The sequence below is a fragment of the Glandiceps talaboti genome, chromosome 22, assembly GCF_964340395.1.
Source record: "Glandiceps talaboti chromosome 22, keGlaTala1.1, whole genome shotgun sequence".
Lineage (NCBI taxonomy): Eukaryota > Metazoa > Hemichordata > Enteropneusta > Spengelidae > Glandiceps > Glandiceps talaboti.
The window spans coordinates 2,704,622-2,717,524 of record NC_135570.1 but is presented as its reverse complement, the minus strand read 5'-3'; the positions used below and the strand labels follow the sequence as shown (position 1 = coordinate 2,717,524).

Sequence of the window (12,903 nt, the reverse complement as noted above, 5' to 3'; positions counted from 1 at the left end):
ATATTATTTCTATTTAGTTTTCCCATTGCATTCTATAGAAGTCTCCTATCATTGCTGTGTCATTGACTTGTAGAATTTATACAGGATGACATGGCTTGGGAACAGCGCCCTCTAGTGCCAATTATACAAAATTATCTCTTTTCCATATTTATGCTCAATGTTTTTTTAACAGCTGGAAAGTATTGCTAATTGGTCATGAATATTTATGAGCAATGATTGTTCTTATTTTTTTGTGTCTAAGAGATATTTGCAGCCAAATTATTTAGAACTGGAAAGTTATCATTGTATGACTGTCAGTATTGTGGAGTCATTTTACTTATGTATCATTACTTTTTTTCTTATTTTGCAGTACTGTCTTTTGTTGGACCCTAATGACAGGCCTAACTGTGGACAGTTACTCAAACATGAATTTTTCCAAAAAAATGGCTTTGCCGACAAATTCCCAGCAGAGCTGAGGGCCAAAATACAAAAAGAAATGATAGATAATCCGTTGCTACGACAGCAGAGTGGACATAATAGTGCGGAGGATAAGAAGAAAACTAAGAAAAAACAAAAGGTTAGAATCAGTTGTTGGAAATGTTGTGATTTGAACTGAAATATTACATGTAGATGGGGTCCAAGGGAGACAAATTGACAGAAGGGTATTTAACCCACCCTGTCATCCAACTCCACTGCTTGTCGCTGTGTTCTTAAGGATCTAAAAATACTTAGCTAACCTTTTTCTAAGGTTTCAAACTTCTTAAAAGAATGGAGATGGGGTGGGGTTGGGTAGGGTGGATAATTAGATGGTGGTAAATTAAAATAGAGGCATTTGTTGGACATATGCATCACAAAAGTGGAGGGTTTTCTTCATATCAGTCGATTGGTAATATTATGCAATGTCTGTTGATTATAACCTAATTTAATGATACCTGACCAGTGTGTTTGTTTCACTATGGAGAACCCACTTGAAATGGTGTCCATATCACCAGTGTTAGCCCTCTGTGTTACCAAGGTTGGTAAACCATAACATAAATAGTGATGAATGTATACCGATGTAAACAAAGATTTGGTATCGCACTCACCACAGTTGAATGAGTAAACTGATACATAGCAGACATTGTAACACCATTCCATAAGGTATTTACCCAAGACAATTGAAATGAACAATAGGAGATAAACAATAGAGTAATGAACAATGGGGAATGAACAATGTGAAGTGAACAATGGGAATTAAGAGTGAGAAATTTACAATAGGCAATGAAAGATTATTAAAATGAACAGTCTGATGTCAACAAAATCATTAATCTTGTGAGATTTAATTTTCACATTTTTAGAAAGTCATGACTTTCAAACCATTCCTGTAAACTCCTTTAGTTTAAGACAGTTATTTCAGTAAAATAAAATTTTTGAAATTATTAGCTGTAAACATTCATGTTGTCTGATAAGAACATTTCTTTCATATAAAGTCACATGACTTGGTCTGATGTATTACAAACTATTCATGACATTATTTGACCATGAAAAAACTGGAAATGACAAGAAAACTCTTAAAGTGGCCATATGGATGAGAATTTGGTATTTATTTTGGATTTTTATTTGATAAAACAGCTTCACTATGTTTTTCTACTTGAAAAAATAAAGCGAAAGAACATATACCAAGTCCATGTTCATAACTCAATACATTGCAAAAAGATGGAAAAAGTGTAAAAAGTTTGTTATTGTACGTACAATAACAAACATTTTACACATTGTTTAATGTTTTGCATTTTATTGAGTTGCGAACATAAACTTGGTATATGTCCTTTTGCTTTATTTTTTCAAGTAGAAAAACATAGTGAAGCTGTTTTATCAAATAAAAATCCAAAATAAATACCAAATTCTCATCCATATGGCCACTTTAAGTTACTTCAGTTATAATATGCACCTCAGAAACAACCATCTCAAACCATCAACTTTTATAGTTACTGGTACTCTACTTGGTTCAAGAAAACTCCAACCAATTCTTAGTTATTAAAAATCAAGAGAAAGAAAATGTGGAGTCAGCCACCATGCAATCTTTTTGAATAAAGATCAAAATGATGTTAGATGTACACATATCAAAATGGTCACTAAACACTGTAGAATGTATCCAGTTCTCTTAGTGAAGTTAGAACCACCGAATTTCTGTAATATATCAAAAACACCACTATCACACTTTTATCAGGCAAAGATTTGGTTAATTTGAACAGATTTGTTTTCAAACACAAAATATTCCACAGGCATATTCCCATAAAGTGTGTACACTAGTTGGACAGTTGATATCTTATAGTACAAAATTATAAAATGTAGTTTGACAATATTTATGAGAAAGCCTAAATCTACCTATATAAAATGGTTATATGATAGCTCTACTGTGGCTACATTGACTTAGTATCCATTATCAAACAAAATATTTAGAGAACCCTAACTTGAAGATGTTGGCACTGGTACAAATACGGTACAAAGTGACAAGCTGCAATAGAGATGACCAGTTTTAGTGTGTAAAATACATGAAATATAGTTTAAAAACTTATTATGAACACTTCTCCTCAAATACCTCTCCTCCCCTCAAATACCTCTCCTCCCCTCAAATACCTCTCCTCCCCTCAAATACCTCTCCTCCCCTCAAATACCTCTCCTCTCCTCCTCTCAAATACCTCTCCTCCTCTCAAATACCTCTCCTCCCCTCAAATACCTCTCCTCCCCTCAAATACCTCTCCTCCCTACACCTCCAGCCATAGATATATATGTAGTGTAGTGACTTACATACATACAAGAAATTATTTCATCAGAAACCAAAATGTCCATGTGACATTGCATCAAAACATGGCAGTTTATGTACCGGTAGTAGAGGTTACGATGTGTTTGTGTGACGCACACCAGTCAAAATGACAGTAAACTTTTAGTGATAATAATTTAGTATCGCATACTCAATAAATAAATCTAACCATTAACAGTGACATTTTAATGGGTTGGTTTTAATTGTGATTGGCACTACAGACCTCCTTGGAGTTCTGTGCATTGTAAACTTTAACTAGAATGTTCTGCAGTCTGTCTTTGAAATCGTCCATTAACAGTCAGTAACAAACTTTGATGACCACTTCATCTCTAGGACCCTAAAGAAACTCAGAACAGTCGGACAGAAAAACAAGACAGGACGGAAAAACAGGAAAAAGCTGAGAAGGAAGAGAAACAGGAAAGGAGCGAGAAACATAAAAAGAAGTTTGTGGATGTGGAGAAAGTGAAGAGGAATTCGACACCTCCAACTATTATGAGCACAGAGAACGATAGCACTTTATTAAGTACTAATAATACTAGTAGTAATAAATCCAAGGTAAGTAGAAGTTTGGTTTCTAACCACATAACAATCAGTTCTAGACTGCGTATGTATCATCACAGTATTGACGCCATTTTGTTGAAGATTGTTGACTATGTTATCAATGTTCCATGAACGTATTGTGTCAGATGTAACTGAGAAACATAAAAAAAGAAATGGCAAGACTGAAGATTATATGTTGTATACATAGTTTGTTTTAAAACTCTGATAAAATGAAAGAAGCTGTGATATTAGTGATTGAGATGTTAGAATACGGTTGATGAAATGTGTTGATACAGGTTTTATACAGTGTGAAATTGTTATCACATTGAAGACTGGCTACTGTGTACTTCAGGTTCATGTGCAAAAGAAATTATAAAATAACACTCAATAAAGCCATTTCCTTCTCAAGGATGTTGAACTTATAGTGAGGCGGATTACTGACATAATCGTTCAAATTGTGATACAAGCATGAAAATTGATATGTGCACTCCATTGAATGTACTGATTATGAAAATAACGCTAGCCACTTGAAAATCCAATATGGCTGCCATTTTCCAAAGATGGCCACCAACTGATGTTATTGTAATATGTGTGAAAAACATGGTGTGAAAAACAAAATGCTAAGAAAGAGGGAAATATTACAGCAAAGAAACATTATACCACACACACACAAACTGAGTTGAATGCGTTTGAACAAAAATTGTTTTTATACTGTCAATGTTCTATGTCATGACAACTTTGGTCTATGTCGTTGGTTCTGTGGTAATGTGTTTGAAATATGAGTGAAAATATTCCAAACTGCGATATATATTTTTCCCAACCACCCTTCCACTCACCTATTCATTTGTTTATCATTTAAATAGATAATTCCTGTATCCTTACACAAGATAACTTGGACTGTAGTGGAATTGTTGTAACACTTAGCTATTCTGTTTTTTTAAGTGATTTGTTTGAAGCATGTCTAGTGGAAGAAGAGAACTTGTGTATGAATCATCTATATCGTTTGTTTTTTTTTCATTTCAGTCAACTATTGAAAGCACCCCACCAATTATTGGCAGTACTAGCAGAACAAGTATGGACCAGCCAAACTCCAACAAATCCCCCATCCCATCTATTCAGACACCTAGGGGGTCATCACCTATCCCACCTATCAATCAAAGTAGGACATCCAATCACACAACACATGGTGGCAACAGTCCCCCTAACCATGCAACGATAAACAACCTTAGTATAACTGGTACATTTGCATCAGATCAAGGTTTACTTAGGTAAGGGAGATCTCCACACTATATGCCAGTTTTTCCCTGCATTTTGTCCTTGAAATGATTTTAACTGGGGGGAAAAAACACTTTGCATGCTCAGTGTTACACCGGAAAAATACTGAAAACCACTTGTCCTTCATGTTCATACTTTTGGTATTCTCAGAATGGCACCTTTCCTTATTTGTATAAGGGATATTTTGTTGTAAACCCCTTGCTCATTTGCATATGGGATATTTTGTTGTAAACCCCTTGCTCTCATTTGCATATGGGATATTTTGTTGTAAACCCCTTGCTCTCATTTGCATATGGGATATTTTGTTATAAACCCTTGCTCATTTGCATATGGGATATTTTGTTGTAAACCCCTTGCTCTCATTTGCATATGGGATATTTTGTTGTAAACCCTTGCTCATTTGCATATGGGATATTTGTTGTAAACCCCTTGCTCTCATTTGCATATGGGATATTTTGTTTTAAACCCTTGCTCATTTGCATATGGGATATTTTGTTTTAAACCCTTGCTCATTTGCATATGGGATATTTTGTTGTAAACCCCTTGCTCATTTGCATATGTGATATTTTGTTTTAAACCCTTGTTCATTTGCATATGGGATATTTTGTTATAAATATCTTAAAGCACAGTTGCATAAATTGTATTATAATAATACATACTAAAATAGACAATATTGTTATTGTAATCAGCAGAGGTACCGACAAAATGAAAAAGACCCCAAACAACTCGTACTTCAAGAAACCTGCACAACCACCACCACCAAACCACCATAGCACATCTATCAATCCAACTGGTACAATTCAATCTGAAAAGAGTTCTTTATATGAAAAGACGGCCCAGTTTGATAAAATGACCAATGCTGCAAGTAAGACGGCACAGTTTGATAAAATGACCAATGCTGCAAGTAAGACGGCACAGTTTGATAAAATGACCAATGCTGCAAGTAAGACGGCACAGTTTGATAAAATGACCAACGCCACAAGTCTTAAGAAGAAGGGTTCTAAGTCTGAAAGTCAGGTCAATGCTATGGATAAATTTATGCTGCCAAACGTCAAAGGGGCAGAAAGTAAGTTTTGAAGAATTTAGTCATATTTTTTAGTACAACTGAATACTTTAAATGTAGTTCAGTAGGGCTATAGGCATCACAAAATGTGTGTGTGTGTGTGTGTGTGTGTGTGTAAATGACTTAAAAGTCAAAAACCGCTTGACCGTGTGTGTGAGTGTGTGTGTGTAAACAACTGTCAAAAAACTGCTTGATCAAAAGTGTGTGTGTGTGTGTGTGTGTGCGTGCGTGCGTGCGTGCGTGCGTGTGTGTGTAAATGACTTAAAGTCAAAATGCTTGACCAATTGCCTTGAGATTTGATGGAGACATTTCACATTACTTTGTGTGTACTTTTAATTTTTGACTTCGGATTCCTCTAGACGTGAAGGATTCAAAGCTACAGATGGACTCTGGACTAAGACTACCTAATTCATTACAGAATGAATAGTCTGGTCATTAATATTAACCCATTTCTCTATCTATCTCACTCTCTCTCTAGGTAAACCAATGGTTGACAAGAAATCAAAAGAGAAAAAGAAGACATACGTTGCAGCAATGCCGCACATTGCAAACATCGATCCATTTCATACGACTACTCCAGACGGCATGGCAACACCGGAAAGCCGATCTACACATGAATCTAATTTACCGCTCGTATGACACACATAATAACGTGCCTTTACTTGACACAGATCTTGCCAGCATTATTGTTTACATACCTATGCAAGGACACAACAGTATTAATGAGTCTACTCTAGTAGTGTTGTGTCTGTTATTTCATTCCGTCCATTTATTCCTCAGTCCAGGTTTAACTGACATTTTTAATAACCTTTCGTGTGAATGAACTTTGTTTTTTGTGTACAGCAGAAAGTAATTATTATTATTATTGTGGAGTGAATTGAGTTTATAATAATGTGAAATAAATTTATTTTGAAGAAAAAAAAAGGTTAAAAAAATATGCAATAATTTATGAAATCAGTAAACATGGGTAAACATGATACACTGCTCAGATAAAGTATAGTATTGGCGAGGTGATAGAAATAGTGAGTTAGGTCGGCAAGTTATAGGTAATGTTCCTGATAAAAAAATTCAGATATAGGAAATGAATCCGTCCTAAAGTACCAGTAGCCACATGAAATCAGAGTTTAGACTGCATTCTGAAAGAAATTTAATAATTGCTAATTTTATGGTCCATTTCACAACTATGTATTTACTGCGTTTTCTACTGTGTATTGGTAGTGTGGACGGAAAGGTCAGCAGTATAGGGCAACCCAGGCATATTGCCCTAATTGATCCTATAGGGCAACCCTGTAGGGTTGACAGCACATTGATGAAGGCCTGTAGGATCCTATAGAGTTGACAGCACACTGCCCTAAGGATAATGTTGGGTTTAGCATAGTGGCCTGTAGGATCCTATATGGAAGGTATATAGCCATATAGGATCCTATAGGGTAGAACATATTGCACTATAGGGCAACCCTGTAAGGAGGAATATACAGTTAAACCCTGATTTCATGTACGTTACTGATTGATTATGTATGACAAAAACTAACCAGCATGCTTTGTCAGCTGGGTAGATTTTGTCAACATTAGGGCAAAGTGCAAATACAATGCAGGAACATTACCGTAGATGTTAGACTTATAAGAAGTGGCAAAACTTAAAAAGGCTGAAAAAGAAACGTACTGCCAAGTAACTGAGGTCAGGGGTCAGATCCAATCCCAAGTCACATGCCCTGAGACTTCATTGTAATCAGAGCTCAGTAAAAATAATAATAGCTAGTAACATTTTGATCAATATTACAGTATTAAATTTGGTCTCTTGTAATCATATGACTTCCAGTGCAAGCAATAAACATTACAATGTCTCCATGTAGGAGTCACTGACAACAATTGAATGCCAGGATATTGACCTTGGGGTCAACTTAAGTGCCAGGATGTGTGACCTCGGGTGACAGAAGGTATAAAACAAATGAATAAACAGTTAGATCATAAGATGATCTATTCATGTGTTGTTATAATACATAGACTTCACTACTTTTGTTAATACTTGCAGCCACATTTGTTTGTGCTTGTTTTAGTGATTGTGCTCAAAATGTCATAGTACCAGGTTGACACCAGAAAAAAAAATACATGATTTATTCACTGATAAGAAAACAAATTTGACTGCCCAAATGACAAAACAAATGATATGGCTACCCAAGTTATCCCCGATTAGAAAACAAATATGGCTGCCAGCAGTTTATACACCAATCAAAAAAACAAATATGGCTGTCAGCAGTTTATCCACAATCAGAAAACAAACATGGCTGCTCAAAGTTTATCCACCAATCAGAAAACAAACATGGCTGCCCAAAGTTTATCCACCAATCAAAAAACAAATATGGCTGCCCCCAGTTTGTCCACGAATCAGAAAAAAATGTGACAGTCTTGTGTTGTAGCATTATAGGTATCAGGTAGTGAAGCCTACGCATTTCAAACTTGTGACAACATTAGACTTGATCTTGCTGTTGATATAAATATTTTCAGACACATTGCTTCATAACTGTAATTTCAGTTTTTTTATGATTATAGAATGTTATCCCAATCATGGTTTTAAAAAAATACTTGTTTGATGATCTTGTTACCCATGTTGCTGAAAAAGTGTGATGTCTTTTATTTCATTGTGTGCAATTTCTAACAACTCAAGAGTGCTTAGCTGGACCACCCCTATGAGCACTTCATTTGGTATGGCCCACAGAGTACATGATTGATGGGTTCAAACCATTATAAAGGAGATAGGGATGGAAAGGGACTAGATAGTTTAGTTAACGTTGAGTGTAGGTGATTTCAGTTTTAGTTTTGTGGACATGTTAGAATTCTTGTGTTATGTACAGAGAGTGACCGGGCTGTGTCGATTTCAAAAGATTTGCATTGTAGATAGCTAGACCAGCTGACTGGGAAATTTGAAATATAATGATCAATTTTTTGTGTGTTTGTTGTGAAACAGAAATGATTTCAACCTACCTTAAATCAGTATCCCAAAGTGAGGTGAAGAAATAGTTTGTTTTGATTTGCTGAATACAGCAAATTTATCAAGGAAGATTCTTATTGGCCAGTTAGAGAAGTGATATTTCCTTATATGGTACTGTTCATGTATGTGATGCATTTTTACATGTGGGAGTCTAACGTTACTAATATTATTTTGATAAAATAAACAGAAAAATTGGAAGCAGCCTTGAGAAATGATGTATATAGTATTAGAGTTAATAGCTCACCACAGCATTATATTTATTATTGTGTACATGCTTATAAAGAGTTTGCATTTTGTTTTGTTTATTTCATGTGCTGTTGAATCTCAATTTGACCGGCTTAAACCAATGATATCGTTTGGGCAAGTCAGATAACTTCAGTATTTTATCCAAATCTTATATTCTTCTCATAGCTAGCTGGGACAACGATAAGTCCCCCCAAAAATATTTATGAAGTGTGTTTTATTTTGGGAGGACAAGATTTGAAATTAAGTATAGGGATATTGTTGTTAAATAATATAAAAGCACACTTTGTGCAAATGATTTACAGAAAGTATTTGTTGTAAATTTTGATAAGGATTTATCAAGATATGTAAATTGTACATTTTATTTGACTGGACCATAGCTTTATAGATGTATAGGTGGCCTTACCCTATCACAACTAACACCTCAAGTCTGATAGATGTTAGTCTAGTTCCTGACAGACCATATTCTGTACTACATTAACTTCACACTTATACCGTCTAGTCAAGCCTGTGACTCTTGCACAGAATTCTGTGCTCCCACCTACAGCGTTTATATAAACATGATGATGTCGTCACGTCCCCATGTGATTTTAGTTTAAACAGACTGGAGGTGCTTCGCTCACCATAGGGTTGAACCACAAGTCACGGGCTTAACTAGATGGTATAAGTGTGAAGTTAGTGTAGTATGGAATACGGTCCGTCAGGAACTAGACTAGACAGAAATAGACATATAATCTGACATCACAACTGATATTATAACCTTTGAACTTGTGTGAACTTTGACATCAATTTATGTAGATTAGCATACAATTCAGTATTCTGTTATTTGGCCAACTCATCCCTCTTTTCTGTGTAATTTGGATTGGTCTGTATTTTGTATTACTGGACCGAACCAAGTTGTATACAAATAAAGGTGTGGTAGGTCTGAGAAGTGCCTTTGTTGGGTCAATATCACTGTCACTATGCAAGTGTGATACAATGGTTTGGCTACAACCTGTTCAGGAGTTTTGTAGTCGGTGTTTTTATTTACTTGAGACCATCTTTTTGGTGCTGTTTACAATTTGTTGTTGGTTTACCCCTATTTCCTGTTATTTGTGTATTGGAGATTTTCATCGCTAAATGTTGTTGGCTTTTTAATGACTACTCAGTTTACTGATGATGACAAGTCAGTCAGTGTATGCTTCAAGAAAACGTAGCATAAACGCTGTAGTTCTCAGCAGCTTGAATTTAAGAGTGTGAGCACCTAAATGGATACATAGCGTGTGTTCGCATACATAAACATTAGTATGTATCTTAATTCTTATTTCAGCATTTACTAAGAGTTCATAGCATAGTTTAACAAAATAATGCTTAGGAGAGAAGGGTGATGCAAAAAAAAAAATTACTGTTCCCCAAAAAAGGACAAAAAAATTGTTTTGTTTAATTACAACGCTACAAAGACTGCTTGTGTCTGAAATGTTCAAAGTTTTTGAGTTCCTGTACACACATGAGCTCTGTATATTTGATGACAATAAAATGTGTAACATAAATGTGACTTAGTGTTGTTACTTTTTAGCACAACTGAACTGATACACACACTTGTACACATACATACATGCATGCATGTGTTTGTATGTGCGTGCGTGCATGTGTGTGTGTGTGTGTGTTTGTTTGTTTGTGTGTCTGTGTGTGTGTGTGTATGTGCGTGCATGCATGGGTTTGTGTGTGTGTGTGTGTGTGTGTATGCATGTACACAAACACATACTGGTACACACGCATGTAGGTATGCATGTATTTTACAATTTGCATTAAAATATTTGTATAACAACAAAATGAAAACATAATGTGCATATGAATGAAATATTTATTGGTTACTGTAAGAATACAATGCGTTGCGTGGTTACGGTACTAGTACACATACATAGCACCACTGTTTTCCACTTCTTACAAAAATACACAGTTGACAGAAATAACATGAAACTCAATATTTCTTGATTCACTTTGTACAGTAAACAAAATCCTTTTCAAACCTGTGACTTCAAGTTATTATTTTAGCTATTGGAACACTTTTCAGATCCCATCTAGTTAATATTCTCATTTGTACTCATTAAAGTTGCCATATGGATGGCAAATGGGTATTTATTTGGAATGTTTTTTTATTTTCATAAAACAACTTTACTTTGTTTTCCTACTTGAAAAAAACAATGTGAAAGAACATAGTATTAAGTCCATGTTTGTAACTCGATAATTTGCCAAAAGCTAGAAGGCATATAAAAGGTTTGTTATTGTATGTACAAAAACAAACAATTTACATGCGTTTTTAAATTTTGGCAAATTATTGAGTTACAAACATTGACTTGGTACATGTTGTTTCACATACTTTTTTTCAAGTAGGTAATCATAGTAAAGTTGTTTTATAAATCCAAAATCCCCCATTTTTCATCCATATGGTTACTTTAATGCAAATATATGCAAATGAATTTATCTGTATAAATATGTATATTGATGCCTATGGCTGTGCAGTGATGTAGATACTGTCCTTCAGACTACACCAAGCATTAGGAATTACATTACAAACAAACAACCAAAAGTGTAAGATTGTCTTGTATGAGTGGCGCCCATGAGACAAAAATCAAAGAAAATAACGTCTTGCAGTACGGCAATGCTAGTACAACAAAAAAATTGATGATTATCACATATCAACCTAAGGTACATATTTTGCCTGTCAGACTAACAAGCTCTGTGTTTTCAATCATGATTTGAAAGTTACCAAAATTTGTTGGGCAGAGCTAATAATTTTTAAAAATAATTTTAATTTTCTTTTTTCAGAGGGGGGGGGGGATAACATTTTTCGAAGTTGTGATTTTCTTACTGCTTTCATGACAGTTTTCAAAACTAGATATAAAGAATTATGGGTTGGCAAACAAAGTTATTGTTGTGAGCAATATTGTTTGATTTGTTTAATATCACAGACATTGGAGATTGAAGGACAGAAAACTGTGGCATTTCCTTTGAAGTCATGTGTATTGGGAGTATATCGTCACTTTTTTACTCCATAGACATTGTCTAGTTAATCCCGTTTTCACAAACCTGGTCTTACTACTAGAAATCCAATACAGAAATTTGCAAGTTTAGGCAGTTTTCTCACATAGGTTATCGCTAGTTCAAATTTGTTGCATATTTTATATACAATCTGTTATACTGTATCACTATCAACTTTAAACCATAATGTACATGTATCTTTAACATAATATCTCTAAACAGACAAAAATGATTGACACTGGTTTTGTTGTATAACATTTAAACTAAATATTTTTTCGATAGCCAATTTCAATGTCATATAATTCTTATATTCAAAATAATAATTTTTTGTATACCCTTTGTATTTAGCATCAGACAAATACTGTTATTCTGAATAATATGTTGCTAGGAAAATACACAAAAATTAGCGTAAAAATAGTAACTCATACAAATGCTTCGAATACTGAAATGAATTTTTTGATTTATTTTTTTCGATATTTGCTCAAATTAAAAGAATGCGGAGCAGTGGACTGACTTGATAATTTATACTGTGCTAAGGAGTTGGCATGGCTTAGACCCCCTAACTTAATCACTTTGTATCATTGCCAATGAGTGGGACACTGCACTGTCTGTTTGTTCATATTTAAGAAAGTAGTCATCATAAAAATTGACAAAAAAAATTTTATTTTGAGATTTTTGGAAAATTGGTCATTAGTGCTAAACTTTGATATTAATAGAGATGTATGAAATATAATATAAAACAGATTTTATCAACAAAGTGCTACATACTGTTTTTTACGAGTCAAAGTAACTTTTCTTTACAGGATACATTCTACTGTTACAACATAGAGACCTTTTTATTTCATGACTGTGTACAGTAACTATGTCTATGTGACATTGTCATACACCACTGTCCTCTGATGGCATAGTCTGTAAGGTACGCCGTGACGGGGCGCCCTCAACCATCGGCCAACCCCTGAGAGGAGGCCGGTGAGGGCGAAACGTCACGACGTA

The 12,903-nt window shown here is 34.7% G+C and overlaps 1 protein-coding gene across 1 annotated transcript in view; it reads left to right on the top strand.

Annotated features, from left to right (window-relative positions):
• LOC144451951 (uncharacterized) overlaps positions 1-10,389 on the top strand; it is a 32,580-nt gene extending 22,191 nt beyond the window's left edge. Inside the window, exons 7-11 of the mRNA XM_078142874.1 lie at positions 350-556; positions 3,113-3,334; positions 4,343-4,587; positions 5,287-5,660; positions 6,136-10,389. Coding sequence (XP_077999000.1) covers positions 350-556; positions 3,113-3,334; positions 4,343-4,587; positions 5,287-5,660; positions 6,136-6,296 — 1,209 coding nt within the window. The 3' untranslated portion in view covers positions 6,297-10,389. The remainder of the gene's footprint in view (positions 1-349; positions 557-3,112; positions 3,335-4,342; positions 4,588-5,286; positions 5,661-6,135) is intronic.
• Positions 10,390-12,903: the final 2,514 nt, after the last annotated feature.